General features: G+C 41.9%; 1 protein-coding gene across 16 annotated transcripts in view; it reads right to left on the minus strand.

Moving 5' to 3' along the window:
- The window catches only part of RABGAP1L (RAB GTPase activating protein 1 like), a 773,530-nt gene that overhangs the window by 16,528 nt on the left and 744,395 nt on the right, over positions 1-12,607 (minus strand). For 15 of the 16 annotated variants that reach the window (XM_064594288.1, XM_064594291.1, XM_064594289.1 and 12 more), the window contains one exon: positions 4,675-4,785. In XM_064594288.1, the coding sequence (XP_064450358.1) occupies positions 4,675-4,785 (111 nt within the window). Of the gene's footprint in view, positions 1-4,674; positions 4,786-8,340; positions 10,308-12,607 lie in introns of those variants that run through there. The other variant, XM_045877417.3, reaches the window with a different exon arrangement.

A 12,607-nucleotide genomic window follows, 5' to 3' on the forward strand; every position in this document is an offset into this window, starting at 1 on the left:
GAAGAGTGCAATTTAACGTCCTCTTCAGTACCCCCCGCATTTTCCATTTTGTGAAGAGACGAGTCCTTTCTCCTCATGACACTCTGAAGTGAATGTTTTCTAAGTTTGGTTTCTTAAAGAGATTCATCCCAATTTTTATCCTTTTGTAAATTTCTGCTATCTGGACATGTAAGCTTCTTAAATTGTGCATCACATCTAGACATTTTATAGTTTTGGAACACTAAAGGAGTGTTTCTGACATCTGCAGAAATTGCTGTGGGTCCCATGTGGGAGGAGCGTCAGTATTTTCCAGAAGCTTCATCGAGAGTCTCTCCACTATGTTAAACAGTGAAGTCAGAATGATTCTACTGCTCATCAAAATAGGACCAGATCTGAAAAAACTTAGTTCTCCTAAAAACAGTCTTCTGGGTCTTTGGACAGCCAATTTCTACACCTCACTTAAGTAGAAATCATCTTTCATGTTAAATGAATCTCTAGGAACGGAATACTACACAGAGAGATACTTATATTCTTTGAACTCAAACCATAAAATCTTCACCATAATTTGTTAAGATCACTGTCATTATTAATTCTAATCACCAACATCTTTTTTTAAAAGATTTATTTATTTATTTGAGAGAGACAGAGAGAGAGCAAGGGGAGAGGCAGAGGAAGAGAGAGAGAGAGAATCTCAAGCAGACTCCCTGCTGAGCGCAGAGCCTGATGTGGGGCTCAATCTCAGGACCCTGAGATCATGACCTGAGCCAAAATCAAGAGTCGGCCACCCAATTGACTTGAGTCGCCCCGGCGCCCCATCACTTACCAACATCTTATAAGGCCTTGTTTTTTTGTAAAGATTTTATTTACTTGACAGAGAGAGAGAGCACAAGCAGGGAGAGCGGCAGGCAGAGCAGGCAGAAGGAGAAGCAGACTCCCCGACGAGCAGGGAACCTAATGTGGGGGCTCGATCCCAGGACCCCAGGATCACCACCCAAGTCGAAGACCGACGCTTAACCAACTGAGCCACCCAGGCGCCCCCTTATAATGCCTTATCGATGTGGAGACTTCGAATTGCTAACTAAGGTTCATGTGACATACATAGGAGAGGAAAAAGCACTGCCATTTGTGATTTAACCATGAATCGACCGATAACCTGATCAAAAGGTTCAGCTCTCACATCAGGGATGAGGATCTTTCAGAAATGAGTTCTCAAAGAACTCGTCAAGCCTGTTGTTCAATCTAAAACAAAACAAAACACTTCGCCACTCATTACGCGGAGCCCCTGCTCCTAACACAGAACCTGCCCCGGTCAGAAGGACGAGGCGCCGTCCGCAGTGCGAAAGTGCTGGTGTGTCTCTTCTGCTCGTTCCTTGCGAACGAGAAAGGACAGGAAGGGCTTGAAGGCAGCTCGCTACAGAAACTGAAATGGAGACGTCGTATCTTTTTACATTGTTAGTCACGGAGAAGTCCTTATTTCAAGAGTCTAAGGGAGGGCAAGTTGTCAAAACAGACAAGTCTGTCAAAGGGAAAAATTATGGGCCTTTTGTGCCCAGGACGCCCGAAGCCAGCACTAAAATGACAAGGGTGAGGAATAATTTATTTTTAAAGAGTACCTAATTATCTAATTAGTGCTTGTTTGCTTTACATATTGTCTTGAATACAATCTGCTTTCCTGCTTGTTTAATGTTGGCTGAAGTTTGACTATTTCAATGAAGAGATGTGATTTTGATGAAAGTGGCAATGGAAAAGTAGGGGGCGAGTGGGGTGAAGGCGGGGCGAGCCGGCGCTTTCCCTGTGCGGCTGGTGTCCTCCCAGGCTGGCTGGGGGGCAGGACACCTAAAGTGCACGGACGGACGGCTTTTTGACAGGCAGATAAGCCGCACTCGGGCAGAAACTGCAAAATCAGATGTTTGAAGGAGATATGCATGAAATAGCAATTGTTATTTTTTCACCTAGAGAACAAACTTCAAAAGGCAAGGGCCAGGTCTTACTCTTTTAAAAAGAGAGGTATAAAGGGAGGAAATTAAGAGAAAGAGGAAGAAAATGAAAAAATGAAGGAATCTTTTCTTCAGGGACTAGCATCTAGAATCTATATGAGCTATCTACCCAGATACTCAACCATCAATTATTTCGGGAGTACGCATGGTCTTTCCAGGCTGATCCACAAAATAGACTTTCTTGGTGGTACAACATCTTTTTAAAAAATAATATGTTTTTTCTGATTATTAATAAGGTATAACGTATATTATTACTAAACCAAGGGTTGTTAAGAATTTAAGGTCTTCTTATAAAAGATAAAATAATTGAAAAAAATACATGCATAAAGATGAATCTAAAAGTTAGATTGATGCTCATCACCCAGAGTATCTAGAACTAATATTTTGATGGATTTCCTTGTAGGCTTTTTTCCTTTTGAAGTATATTTCAGCTTCCTTTCCTAAGATGATGGCTCCATCAGCCATATCCTTTGCAATTTAAATTTTTTTTCTTTAAGATTTTTATTTATTTAACAGAGAGAGAGAGAGAGCACAAGTAGGCAGAGCGGCAGACAGAGGGAGAGGGAGAAGCAGGCTCTCCGCCGAGCAGGGAGCCCGATGTGGGGCTCGATCTCAGTACCCTGGGATCATGACCTGAGCCAAAGGCAGCCGCTTAACCGACTGAGCCACCCAGGCGCCCCTCCTTTGCAATTTAGATGCAAGCATTATATACAGATAAATTTATAGGTTTTACGAAAATATTATAACATCATCTTCCCATTGTTTTTAAAAACTATTCCAAAAAGACATTTACTTTCATTCTCCCCTTTTATTGGACATATACATTATTTCTACTTTTTATTCTTCTGAGTAACATAGTAATAAACCATCTTGTACACATACTTCCATCCAGATCTCTGTTAGAATAGCTTTCCAAGTCAGAGTATATATGTCATCTTCCTCATTTACTAAATGTAAGATTAAAATAATACCTGCTTGATGGAGTCATTAGCGAGATTAAATGAGATAACGCTTATAAAATTGCGGAATATAGTCGTTGGTGCATAGTAGGTACTCAGTAGACATTTCATCTCATTACTTTTTAATCCTTTTAAAGGTCTGATAGATAACACCAAATACATTTCCTGCACAACTTTAAACATACGACTCTCTCTAGTGAATTTCACCGCATCCCCAGAGTCCCACTGCTTAAAACTCTTTTTCATTTAGTTATCCATCTTCAGAAAACTATTAATGGATACAAGATTCAAAAGAACAGAATCAAATGTGAGGCCGTTGGGAGAGCCAGTATGAAAACAGGAATTTCGTTATAGTACCGACTCACCAGCATTGTCTAATTAATACAAAAATGTACCAGCCGAGATCAGACTGGTCTTGGTCCTGTCCGACTGGACACCCCTCTGTCTTCTTTGGCTCTGACTCTCTTAGTCACACATTTCTCACACCACCTCTAACAACTTCCAAACAGCCTGGGTGAATGGTTTCGTGGGGAAAAGGGTCACCCCCACCCCCATCCCCGGCCCCCCAACCAGACTGCTTTTCAACCTTCTACATCCTGTGTCCCACGAAGCACAGTCTCTGTTTTATTTTCGAACTCTGTTTAGTGTGGATTCCTTCAGCTACCCCTTCTCCGCCTTTAGCACTATTTTCCTTAATAGTCGTCTAATCCCCATCTTACTGTGGTTGAAACTTTTGAGCTGCAAAATTAGCTGTTTATATGGGAAAAAGGAGCTGTGCCCCGGACATTTAAAAAACTCCTCCAAACATTTAATAGTATTTACATTATTGGATCTGTATTTGAAATATTGTCAATGAGCAGGCAGCACACGGGTGATGCCTCTTTTTTACAGATTCAACAATGTAAGTCTCAATCTTTCTGACCCTGGCACCGTTTGTGGGGAGTATTCACTTTTTAAGTCAGAAAAGAGAGATAATTTTCAATCCGCCCAAGACTCCTTCCATATTGCCAGCTACCTTTTATAAAACACTAGCGACAGAAAACAGCAAGTCCTAAAGCTGTCAGTACTGCTGGAAAGAACCAGGGAAGTTGAACAATTTAAGGTCTTCCTAGCAATAGCTACCATGTACTGAACACACACTGCTGACGTGCTTCACTTTATCTTACTCACAGGCAGGTTAAGAACTGTGCAGGGTCATGCGGTGAGCAGACTGTGCTGCCAGGATTCACAGCCAGGCATCTTGGCCCTCAGCCCCTAGAATGCCTGTCTCCCCACCAATGCACGTATCTTAATGTACATACTTCACATAAAATCCTCACGTTCATTGTAGATGAGAACTCTTCTTGGAACAAAAAGTAAAGTGCCTCCCAATGTCAGCGTGGCATTGGTATAGTCTTGGTGACTGATATTTCCAGGTAATTATGCTGGCAGCCCTTGGCTTAAGAAAAGTACAGACGAAGAGAAGAGACACCAGAGAAGTTTAGAGTTATAAAAAAACACGTCGCACATGCTGTTTGGAAATGACCCAAACCGTTCTCAAAGGCTGGCGTCTTCCACCCTCTCCAGTTAGCACAAGCTGTCCCCTGCCACCTACTGGCCGCCCCTTCACCCAACAAGCAGCCAGCACTCAGCGTCCAGTACAGAGTGAGCCCCAGCGGGACTGCAGGGAGAGCAACTCGGTCCTCGCCTTTGAGGGGCTCGTCGCGGTCTGACTGCAACCTAGTGAACGACACGCTTACCTGATCCAAGTCATTTCGCAGAGCGATCTTGCTGGTTACTAGCTCATGGGCGAGGTCATCGTTCTCCTGTTCCAGCCTCATGCTGGCCTCCTGCAGTCTCCGGTTCTCCCTCTGCAGGAAAAGAGCAATAGCCGGAGGGCAGCATTAGTGCCGAGAGAGGCACTAGCAGAAAGGAACGGACCGGTGAGCAAAAACAAGCAGCGACAACAAAGTGAACTTCTGAAGGTGTAAAAAGGAGGAGGCGCAAGGGGCACAGGAAGGCAGGATTGCTGTCCGGGGAAACAACAGTGAGTTAAGCCAGCAGCGCAGATGCGACTCTCTACCCGGTGAACCTTACAACTGTCCCTGACAGGCTGCATGGTAAAAGGCTGCATTATTTAAAAAGTGCCACAAAAGGCAAAATTTCCAATATCTCCCCAATCCTGTGACGTTTCATATAGACCCAGAACCCAGACACGGGCCATCCTCTGTTTGAAACATGCACAGTAATCCCACCCTTAACCTCAAGGGAAACTGCATGACACAGAAGGCGTGAAATGGGGGGGAACCACTAGACATCTCTTCACATTGTTTTTCCAGTATCAGAGTTCACATTCATTGAATATATTTAATTACGAGCACTAAATCAAGAACCAGGATACATGGGTTCAGGACTTTTGCTATCAACTGACACGTTCATCCTCGGGGTAGAAATACTTTTCCGAACACCAATTTTTGTATTAGTATGAGCGACAGGCCTTATGACAATGGCTCTCGGTGTTTGTTAGAGGGCTTTTAAAATTTCTCAACTTTAAAACTTCAAAAGATCCTGGGTAAAACAAATTACTGAGCTGTTTTTTTCCTCTTGAACTCCCAGGAAAAATCTGAAACAAAGTCCTATGATGAAAGAACCAAGTCACATTTTTAGGAAGAAAGGTCTCCCCTGAACTAAACATTATGAACTGTGTACATGCGCATCTATTTTCAGAGTAGCAATTTACTGTCTTCCAATCCAAAGTATCAAAAGTACCTTTTTTTGTTTTTTTTTGCTACTGTTAACAGTTATGGGAGATTCAAAGAGAGCTGACAGGAAAGACTTCAATGTGATGAGCCCTTCCTGTTTTTCAGATTTATACTCCTAACAGGGTTTTCTGCAAGGGTGGCAGAAATCAGACAAAGGAGTACTGCACAACCAGAAGACAAATCTATGCCCTGGAAGAGAGTATATCATCGTGTAACGTGGGGCAAAAGGACATTTATCTTCTATAGAACAACCTAGGGTTGGTTATATGGAAGAAAGAAAGCCCAGTTTCTTTTTTTTCTTTTGGTTTTTTAAAGAAGGGCTAGGAAACTGACGGTAAGGGCAGAGCCTTAGACTTTCATGGAGCAGAGGATCCCCCAACAGGGCCAGCAGAGAAGCTAAAGGATAACTTGTGCTTTGACTAGAACCGGCCAACAGAGTCTATTCCTATCTCCTCTTTTGGAAAAGGAAGACTGGGATACTTGGGGAATGCCAAAACATTTTTGAAAAAGAAATCTACTGAAGAAGATAAAAACAGTCCCAAATCTCTTAAATGCTTTTAAATAAATTCATGATAGAATTCCATGCAGTGTTAAAATATAAGTGAAAAATATGATCAAAGAAATGCTTAAGTCACCTCATAGGAAAAAAAAAAGACAAGGAACTAGAAAGTCTCATTTTCATAGCATAAATAACATTAATTGCAGGTACTGGCTTATTTTCATTGTTGTCTTTGTACTTTAAAAATGTTTCTAAGTTTTCAACAATGAATACAGAATACGTGTGTTTAAAATGTTACTAAAAAAATTAAAAGCCATTCGGAATTTCAATTCCACTGAAAAGGATAAAATGCTAAAATGAGAATTTTTTTAAAGTTTACTCCTGTGAGAAGCTCATACTCTACCCGAAACCAGACTGGATCTTCGGTTTTGACCAAGATACTACGTAACTCCTCAAAAGTGTGGCCCTGCCAGGAATCCTTTCCCAAAATATTCCTGAAAAGACCGTGTACATATTTGTAGGGGCACATCGCACTCATCAAATTCTGTCTGTCCCCTCGATCTATAGAAGTCCTAACCTCCCTCAGAAATATCATCAAAGTAGGCACGAAAATATAGCAGATAAACAGCCAGGGCCTCTATGGCGAAATCTTTCAATCTTTGCTGAAGCAATCCAAATTCTAGCGGGGGCCCGAGAGTTAGTCTTCTACCCAATACATTTAAATATTACTCCTCTTTGTGGAAACAACTTGCCTACTTGTTGAAAACTTAGAATTATATATATAAAAAAAAATGTTCCAGAAACTTTTCCAATCCATTTCCTCCTCGCCAGGAGTGAGCAGCAACACCCAGCACCATTTCGTCAGGACACAGAGTGGGCTGCTCAGCAGGGAAGCGAGTGTTCTCCCTCTCCGTTGAGTCCCTTCCCGAGAGCTCCTGGTGACACGACTCCAGTCCCTGCTCCTGAGTCAGTGTCCGATTCCTCCTGAAACTGTACCTGCAGGACTCCAAGGTGCAGAGTCCCCTCAACTCTTATTGACGTTACAGTTGTTTCGCCCAAGGGACAATGTTGCAGGTACCGGTTTTTCAGGGGACAGTGACATACCAGGGAGTTAAGGTAACCTGCAGGCAAAGTCACACATGGAAAAGCACTTCGTTGCAAGTACTTTAAGGATGCACCCAGTGGCTACTTCTCTCCTGATGGGAGATCAACGCCCGGTGGGTGATGTTAATTAAGGAAGAGCCGGGGGCTCAGCTCAGTGCTGACTGGAAACGTGCCATCACCACGCCTGTTGCAACTGGAACCCTTCCCTGTGGACATGCGGCCAAGGGGGGAGTGGGGGGACAGGGGAAGATTTGGGAGAAACTCTGAGTGTCTAAGCGTCCCTAAAAAGCAAAATGGCCTGAGGGGCGCGCCTACCGGCTTGGCTTTAGCAAGAAGCTTCGGTCGGGTGTGTGCACAGCAAGCAGCACAGTGGGAGTGTGACTCCTGCTCTGCACTCACAGACATGTGGGCAAGCAAGCTGTGGGGCCGAAAATGCAGTATCGTCCTCCAGAGTCTGAACCTGGGGCGGGAGGTGTCCTCAGCAGTCCTCCGTGTCCCTGAGCGGGCCAGCGAGGCACCGCTACCCACCGAGGCGGGGGTTCCTGCCTACAAACATGCCTACACTCGCCAAGGGTTCAAGTCAGGTGTCTTACTGGGCTGTATTTTCTTTTGCAAGAAAAAGCTCTCCTTTACACTAGAACGGAGAAGAAAGTTCCATCTGGATGGGCCTCGTTCCTTCGGAAAGGTCAGCAAGGGCTGCCCGCCCAAGAGCGCCTGGGAGTCAGCCCGTCAGCCTGTCCGTGCAGAGGCAGCGGCGTGCCCCAGTTTGCACAAGCAGATGTGCCCCACGGCTCGGAGCCTGTCAACACAGCAGGCGGCCGGCTTCCATAACCCTGGAAACTCACACTGCCCTGTTGGGCACATCCTCCATCTCACACAGCTGACACCATTCCAACAAAAAGCAGACAAAAATGCTCCTCGTCCGTTCCCTCCCCCCCGCCCCGGGGGCATAGGAGCTGCACGGCCAGCAAAGTTTGGTGAGTAACTTTTGGGAGGAGGATACTGCATTTTTCAGACAGACAGACGCCGGTATCACAGACATACACAGATAAATAACTTACCTCCTCAAAAGTCATAGACCAACTACCGTTTTCAATCATAGGTACAAAAGACAATTGAAAAAAAAAAAAAAACAGAATATCCAATGAAATTGCACACCTACTAATACAGTTATGAAATGGCAATAACAAAAGCAGACACTTGTTAACAATGTGTTGCTATTGTGTTTTTCCTCAGAGTGTCCTTTACTCTAAGTTCTCTGTCTGTCTGCAAACATTCGCTGGAAGAAAGTACACTGGAGGCAGCCAGTGGGCAAGTCTCAACTCAGGAAGATGAACACACGCAGACTCCTCCCTCTCCCCGCTGCCTTGGACCGTCTGTGAGACTGATGGGAACCGCTCTATGTGTTCGTGTTAGCAGCTACGGTGTCAGTTGTTTACACTGTGTTATTTCGGCCGGGTGGAGGGAGCTTCCTCATATGACAAGGTCGGAAGCATTGCAAAATAGTTCATTTTCGGGCCACAGAATGAAATTGCTGGGCAGGGGAATGCTTCCAGGTCTCCTGTGCATCTGAGGGCTGGAGTGTGGGTGAAGTAGCACAAGGGATGGTGAACGTCATTTATTCCGTGATGAGAAACCAGAGAAATGTGAACTGGCACTCAGAAGAAAATAAACTAAGCCTCACAGGAAAAAATGATGGTGAAGGAGGCAGCTTCGTAAACTCTAGCTCAGTATTTTGGGTGTGTCATCTGCTGTTCTAATGAGTTCCTGGCACATGTTTTTAAAGACATTTAAGGCTCAGGAGAAAATGTTTTCCTAAAAGACCCAGTACAATTTTATTAGCAACAACATACTCAACTGTCGCATATTTTCGTTTGGGTAATTCTTTCAAGAGTTGATAATTATCATCATCAAATTTCAGCAAACAGTTGTTTTTTTGACATTCAAAGGCAAATGCCTACAGATGAAATGTTTAAATGTCTATATTGTCTGCAAATGAAGATTTGAGAGAGAAAATCTGGATATTTGAAATCCTTTTATGCTCTTCCTTTACCCAACATATCCAATTTTATCTTTCTGGTAGAAATTTTAAAAAATTTAAATGTCAAACTAAAAACAAAATCTTGTCAGTAATAACTAACTGGCAGTTGGCAAACCAGACTGCAGTTCTTCTAGCATTTAAAAAAACAGTCTTAGATTATTCCCTAGCACAGGGGTCAACAAGCTTTAAATGTAAATGGCCAGACAAGAAGTATTTTAGGCTTTGCAGACCATACAACCTTTGTTGAGATTACTCAAACTCTGCCACTGTTGTGCAAAAGCAGTTCTAGACGCTGATAAGTAAACAATGGGTGTGGCTGTGTTCCAATAAAACTTTATTTACAAAAACAGGCAGCGGGCCGATTTGTCCCACATGCCATAGTTTGCAGATCCCTGCTCTAGCATACAAAGCAAAATTTTAAAAAAAAAGCAAATGGGTTATAGATGATGTCACAACATGTTAGTGTGACATAATTTTCTCAGTAATGCTACTTTAGCAGGAAGTAAAGTTACTAAAAATTGAACAAAAGTTTTGGAGAATTAATTCTGAAGATCAATAAACATACTTAGAAATTCTTAATATGCATAACATTCATACCTCTCTCAAGTGTTAAGTAAAACTCAGTGAACAGGCATCATCAGAAACCACCTGCTCCTTCTCAGCTAATTTGCTCAAGAATCCTCAGTAGGGGTTACCCTGCAATTTCCACCATCTTAGAACAGTGAGTTCATTGGATTATCCATGCTCAAAAAGAGTGGCAGCCTTCTGAGGTCTATCACAAAGTTATCACAGGCAGATAGAAACCATGCTCTTGACTGTTAGTATGCATTAAAAGCACATTATTTTATAAATATAAATATTTCCAAAAACCAGTGACAGTCTCTGTGATGAGGAAAATTAATAAAATATAAGTATTTTCATTGGTAGAAAAAGACTTTTCAAAGATGGATTCACTTATCTTGACTTCCTGAGGAAGGAAAGGCCCCACACAGTAAGAAAAAAGGGAAGCCTTTTTTTTTTTTTTTCAGGTAAGATTAGCAAAATTTAAACTTATTTCACTTGACAAGTTAAAAACAAAATATGATAACTGGTCTAAGTTATTTCATTAGCTATGGAAGGATGGCAAATAATACAAGTTTAATTAAGCTTTGCTTCAAATATTTTGTATTGTTTTTGCCACGTATAATTAGATAGCTTAATTTTAAATTACACGCAGGGATAACTGCTCTACAAAAATTAGTATGTGTGAGACAAACTTTTTGTAAACTTAGAGGAATTATTTTCTTCCTGTTTGAATTACACTTTGATAAGAGAATTACTACTTCTAACCTCATGAAAGAAATTAAACATTCTAAATTTAATTATACTAAATGTAGATAAGATACTTCAATTAGAAATGATGTATATGGGGTGCCTGGGTGGCTCAGTCGTTAAGTGTCTGCCTTCGGCTCAGGTCATGATCCCAGGGTCCTGGGATCGAGCCCCGCATCGGGCTCCCTGCTCAGTGGGAAGCCTGCTTCTCCCTCTCCCACTCCCCCTGCTTGTGTTCCCTCTCTCGCTGTGTCTCTCTCTGTCAAATAAATAAAATCTTTAAAAAAAAAAAAAAAAGAAATGATGTATAATACTATCTGTGTCCCAAACTCAAGAGAGTTTAAGCATTCCTGATCCTTTCTAGGATTTGCCCATCTAGAACAGGTAATAACATAATCTTCATTATGCTTTGGAAGACTCACTGAATTAATTAATTAGCTGTGCTTTCTAAGGCTTCCCCCATCTGTGCAAGTAGTTAATTAAATAAGAAAAGCATACCATATTCCAGAGGTAGATGAAGGCTGCAGGTCTCTAAAAGGTGCTGTCAATAGGTTACATTATTAGAAAACTACCTTTCCCTAAATGGAAACAACTCAACTCCTTAAAACAGAAAACAGTATTACAGTTTCTGAGTTGGTAACTACTTATTAGGAGCTTGGCTATTAATTTTTAAAATACACTAAAACAGCTACACATATTCATGAATGCTTGTTTTCTGGGGGTTTGGATGAAAATGGAAATATACGTGATGGATTTCTTTTTTTTTTTCTTTTTTTCTTTTTTAAAGATTATTTTTTATTTATTTGACAGAGAGAGATACAGCAAGAGAGGAAACACAAGCAGGGGGAGTGGGAGAGGGAGAAGCAGGCTCCCCGCTGAGCAGGGAGCCCAATGCGGGGCTCGATCCCAGGACCCTGGGACCATGACCTGAGCCGAAGGCAGGTGCTTAATGACTGAGCCACCCAGGTGCCCCTACGTGATGGATTTCTATAGACAAATCCTTATCCCGACTTTCACTTCATTTGGAATAAATTAATTAATTTACAAACTGAAGTATCAAGTAGATAAAAACTCCAACACCAAGTTGGCCAGGTCAAACTTAAGAAGGACAATAAAAGAGACTTAGAATAAATGTTCTATATTCTTCTTCCAATAAAGTTTCCTTTTTGTGTCTTGCAACCTAGTCATGAAGATCAGCAGAAAGAGCACACCAAATACTGTAGGAAGTCATTATAGAGCTGATTTTCAAATGCAAACTGAAGCCAAGACCAGGTAACCCAGTGCGTACACATATTTATATATGTTTATGTTTGTGTGCATCCATATTTATATATGAAAATGAATGTACCACCCACTTATGCTGGCCTTTCCCCTATAAATATGTATACACATAGGATTTTTAAACATTAATTAGCTCCAGATCTGACGGAAGGTCTCCCCTCCCACAAATATGGCTTCTGCACAGGCACCTCTCATGTGACTTGGGGATTTATGAAAAGAAAATGGGCTGGATACCAATCCTCTTGAAACATTTTGCTTGGATTTTTTTTTTTTTGAGATATAATTCACATACTATAAAATTCATCTTTTTAAAATGTACAATTCAGTGGTTTTAGTACATTCACGAAGTTGTGCGACCGTTGCCACTATCGAGTTCCAGAACGTTTTTGTGTTTAGGGTTCTAAAATTTAAATTTATACCAATATAATTCATCTCGTTCTTTGTGGTCGAGACTTAAGTGTTAGATACGGGTGAGTATAGTGACATCACTTGAAAATGTAGATATTGGCATCTGTCCTAAAAATAAAACACATATTTGGATAGATACAGCAAGAATGTGATGGCTGAGAGCTGCCTCTGAATCGCTGGTCTTTCATCCCACCTCTGGCTTCCATGCGAAAGCCCTTTTTGTATGCCAAGGGAAACAGCATCAAACCGAAAAATCTCTTAGAATATTTTATTGTATGACATTTCTG

This window comes from Mirounga angustirostris, unplaced genomic scaffold (genome assembly GCF_029215605.1).
Source record: "Mirounga angustirostris isolate CCGP_5_RB_7025 unplaced genomic scaffold, mMirAng1.0.hap1 SCAF_6, whole genome shotgun sequence".
NCBI lineage: Eukaryota > Metazoa > Chordata > Mammalia > Carnivora > Phocidae > Mirounga > Mirounga angustirostris.